Source organism: Triticum dicoccoides, chromosome 3A, assembly GCF_002162155.2.
Source record: "Triticum dicoccoides isolate Atlit2015 ecotype Zavitan chromosome 3A, WEW_v2.0, whole genome shotgun sequence".
Classification (NCBI taxonomy): domain Eukaryota; kingdom Viridiplantae; phylum Streptophyta; class Magnoliopsida; order Poales; family Poaceae; genus Triticum; species Triticum dicoccoides.
The window spans coordinates 44,946,716-44,951,145 of record NC_041384.1 but is presented as its reverse complement, the minus strand read 5'-3'; the positions used below and the strand labels follow the sequence as shown (position 1 = coordinate 44,951,145).

Genomic DNA, 4,430 nt, shown 5'->3' with positions numbered 1-4,430 from the left:
CCAACATTCGCGAAGGGGACATCTGTGCATTTCGTTTCAGAATCACTTCAAAGCGCCGTCTGGTTCTCACCGTGCACAGCCTCTAGATGCACCATCGAAGACACTGCAGCCCCTTTGTCAATATAATCTAGCACTAAGTACTCCTAATTATGCTTTATCCCTTGATAACCTATGGTTTGCTTTTGGACCCTCTTAACACATGCTTTTCAAGACGCTAAACCTATGTTGTTGCTTATGTAAAGTGCACTACTCTCAGTCAGATGTTTCATGTTTAGATCCATAATGCGCTTTCTTTGTATATATATTTCTATTTCTAAACGCTAATTAGAATAGAAAAGACTGTTAAAGGTCACCTACAACCAGGCACCGCCCAGCTCCCCCTCAAGAGGCGCGCCGCCCCAACACCTAGTTCAAACCAAGTTGCTGCAACATGACAACCGGCCGGGGTGCAAACAAACATGGCATCCAGCAATTTCGACCAGTAGAGATGCCGAATTTGCCTCTCGCTAATCGATCCATCTCATTGCGTGTACGTCCGCAGGTCAGATGCGCGCGCCACTACCCACCACCTCGGCTCGGGCGGGCTATAAATACCTCCCTTGACCAGCAGGGTACAGTACGTACTTCATCTTCATCTTCTTCCACGCCACCTCAGCTCGCTCTGTTCACGGCACACCCGCTCCATCTTCCCCCAGACAATATGTCTCCCACCATGTCATCTTCGCTCTACACGGTGGCCGCCCTCTCCGGCCGCCGGGCTACCCAGCAGGGAGGCAACAAGCAGCGGGCAGTGGCGCAGCCTCTCGCGGCTGGTGCCGCCACGGAGGCGCTGCCGCTCATCAGTGCTCGGCGGCGCCGTGGTGGTGGTGCTGACGAGCTCGTGGCGTGGAAGAGTATCCGGCAGGAGAGGTGGGAGGGCGTGCTGGAAGTGGAGGGAAACCTCCCTCTCTGGCTGGTGGGTTAATGAATTACTTGCACAAATCTATCTATCTATCTATCTATCTATCTGTGCATGCATTCGGTTTTTTTTCCTTCTTGAGATTCTTCATACCTGAACTACTGACATACTAACCTCAAACATCCGTTTATACTAGCTGCCGGTGGTCCACGTGAAGGTTAGCCCTGCGTTTTCTCTTGGAGAATGTGAATCTTTTCCGTTACTTCGATTCAAACCGTGACCATATATGCATGTAACTAACAAATGTTTGATAAAATCATGCATATCGTCCTCTTCCTTATAAAAAGTGAAAAAAGAACCCAAGAGGGGCATATGCGTATAAGTACTTTTAGACCATGCCACACTGCGTAACACATTCTTTCCATTAACCTAACTACTTTTATCAAACTAAAAATACTACTTTCATCAAGGTGTCGATTGGCAACACCAAGTATCCATACTCGCAAATGGTGAATTGAGACAAAATATATGATACTCCTATAAGTAGCATTCTCATCAGTAGTATCAACTAACAGTCTAACTAGGACGGGTAGCCAACTTTTATCTTTCGTTGTAAAGTCGGTTGATGAAGCGCATCCAATTTAGTTGATATCGACAGCGAAGGAGGAAGGAGGCAACACAAAACTATGATGATAAAAAGTTTTGTTGCTTCTCGCAACTTTATTTTGGATGAAACTTGTTCCACCCAAATTCCAGTCAAAGATGAAAGACTAATACAATATAAATATGAGCACCAAGTTTTGAACATTGGTGGGTGAAGTCAATACCCCCCAACCCAACACCGCCACGACACCAGAAATAGTGGTTCTCTGATAGAGATACAACAGGGAATAGAGAATGAAGAAGATCAAATAAACACGGAGGAACACAAGATTTTAACGTGGAAAACCCCTCCAATGCGAAGGGACAAAAACCACACGCGCCAAAGCCAGCGAAACATCGCTATACCGGGAGATGTTACAAACGGCTGAGATCTACAACAACAATCTTATCTCGTGTGGCGGCTTACACAATATATATGCAGTATTGAAATGTGGGTTGGTGGAGTTAAATCTGCAGGTATATGTTGCACTATAATACGGTTATACAAACATGTATGCCAGACTTGTGACTAAGCTGTGATTGTTATGGTCCAGCTACTCATCTTAGCAATATGCGCGACTTGTGACAAAGCTGTGATAGTTATGGTCCAGCTACTCATCTTAGCAATCGTCAGCCCATGGTTAGATAAGCTGTAATTTACGTCATTGATAAATTATGTGTTGGACAGATTTGATCCTTGCGCCGCAATAATTGATCGCGTAGTATATGCACTCTCTCTGTTGCGCAGGATGGCACGTACCTGAGGAACGGCCCGGGCCTATGGGACCTCGGGGACTATGGCTTCCGCCACCTATTCGACGGCTACGCGATGCTGGTGCGCGTCTCGTTCCGCGACGGACACGCCGTGGGCGCGCACCAGCAGATCGAGTCAGAGGCGTACAAGGCGGCGTGCGAGCACGGGAAGCTGTGCTACCGCGAGTTCTCGGAGGTGCCCAAGCCGGACAGCTTCATGTCCTTCTTCGGGCAGCTCGTGAGCCTCTTGTCGGGGTCCTCCCTCACGGACAACTCCAACACTGGTGTCCTAAGGCTCGGTGATGGCCGCGTGCTCTGCCTGACGGAGAGCGTCAAGGGCTCCATCGTCGTCGACCCAGACACGCTGGACACAGTGAGCAAATTCGAGTACCAAGACAAGCTGGGTGGCCTGATCCACTCGGCGCACCCCATCGTCACCGACACCGACTTCTGGACGCTGATTCCGGACCTGATCCGGCCAGGGTATGTGGTGGCAAGGATGGACGTCGGGAGCAACGAGAGGCAGTTCGTGGGGAGGGTGGACTGCCGCGGCGGTCCCGCGCCCGGGTGGGTGCACTCGTTCCCCGTCACCGAGAACTACGTGGTCGTGCCGGAGATGCCGCTGCGGTACTGCATGGCGAACCTCCTCCGCGCCGAGCCCACGCCTTTGTACAAGTTCCAATGGTACCCAGATTCCGGGAGCTACATGCACGCCATGTGCAAGGCTAGCGGCAACATCGTAAGTTGCTTTTTTTTTCATTTTTGCTAAGTCTTAGTCGACTAAGACTTCGTCATGTCTAAGTTGGTGCTATATTCGTGAGATTGTACATTGAAATCCATGTAAAATTATGTTTTAATTATTATTTTTTATATGTTATGTCACTTGATTGAGAGTTGATTATGCTTGAGTAGACCAAGACCTAGGCACGCCATCTTCCTTCTCTTTTACTAGTACAATGGATGCATGCGGCGTCGTACTTGCTAGCCGTTCGATGTGGGTTTCTGATAGACTAATTTTGGGATTATTAAAAAGGTGGCGAGCGTGGAGGTGCCGCCCTTCATGACGTTCCACTTCATCAACGCATACGAGGAGAAGGACGAGGAGGGGCGCGTGACGGCGATCATCGCTGACTGCTGCGAGCACAACGCCAACACCTCCATCCTCGACAACCTCCGTCTCCACAATCTACGGAGCTTTACCGGTGAGGATGTCCTCATCGACTCCAGGTACTACTTACGAGACAAGATTTTTCCTACCGAAACTACGAGACAACCTTGATTCTTGACGCATGCGTGCATGGACGTACGTGCAGGGTGGGGCGGTTCAGGATCCCGCTGGACGGCAGCCCGTTCGGTGAGCTGGAGGCGGCGTTGGACCCGGAGGAGCACGGCCGAGGCATGGACATGTGCAGCATCAACCCGGCCCGCCTCGGCAAGGAGTACCGCTACACCTACGCCTGCGGCGCGCACCGGCCGTGCAACTTCCCCAACACGCTCACCAAGATCGACCTGGTGGAGAAGACGGCCATGAACTGGTACGAGGAGGGCGCCGTGCCGTCCGAGCCCTACTTCGTGCCCCGCCCCGGTGCCGTCGAGGAAGACGATGGTTAGTTCCTTGTGTGTGTGTGTGTTTTGTCCTCCCGTCGCTATCTGATTTGGGTTGCGGAATTGTGATGTAGGCGTGGCCATATCCATGGTGAGCGCCAAGGACGGGTCTGGCTACGCGCTGGTGCTGGACGCCAAGACCTTCAAGGAGATCGCCCGGACCAACTTCCCCTACGGGCTGCCCTACGGCTTGCACTGCTGTTGGGTGCCCAGGGACAACAAGTAACAACATATACACACCAGAGTCAACCGGCTGGCCGGCCGGTGACATTGTTTCTCTGCTACCCCTCCGTAAACAAATATAAGAGTGTTTAGATCACTATTTTAATGATCTAAATGCTCTTATATTTCTTTACGGAGGGAGTACCTTCGATTCTCGCATACATACAGGGTCAGCGAATCCAAGTCGATGGGTGGTCCCATATATCCATATGTACGTGGATGTCTGTGTCGCTCGTTTTCTGTGTTGTATTCGGTCCTGGATTACTTGTCTTAGATTGTCTATATACGGGTGTACCTAAACACGTTTTAG

The 4,430-nt window shown here is 50.6% G+C and overlaps 1 protein-coding gene across 1 annotated transcript; it reads left to right on the top strand.

Annotated features, from left to right (window-relative positions):
- Positions 1 to 712: 712 nt before the first annotated feature.
- LOC119271874 (carotenoid cleavage dioxygenase 8 homolog B, chloroplastic-like) lies at positions 713 to 4,124 on the top strand. Its single transcript, XM_037553527.1, has 5 exons — positions 713 to 955; positions 2,289 to 3,032; positions 3,327 to 3,520; positions 3,607 to 3,899; positions 3,973 to 4,124. The coding sequence occupies exons 1-5, from the start codon at positions 713 to 715 to the stop codon at positions 4,122 to 4,124; spliced, it is 1,626 nt and encodes a 541-aa protein (XP_037409424.1).
- Positions 4,125 to 4,430: the final 306 nt, after the last annotated feature.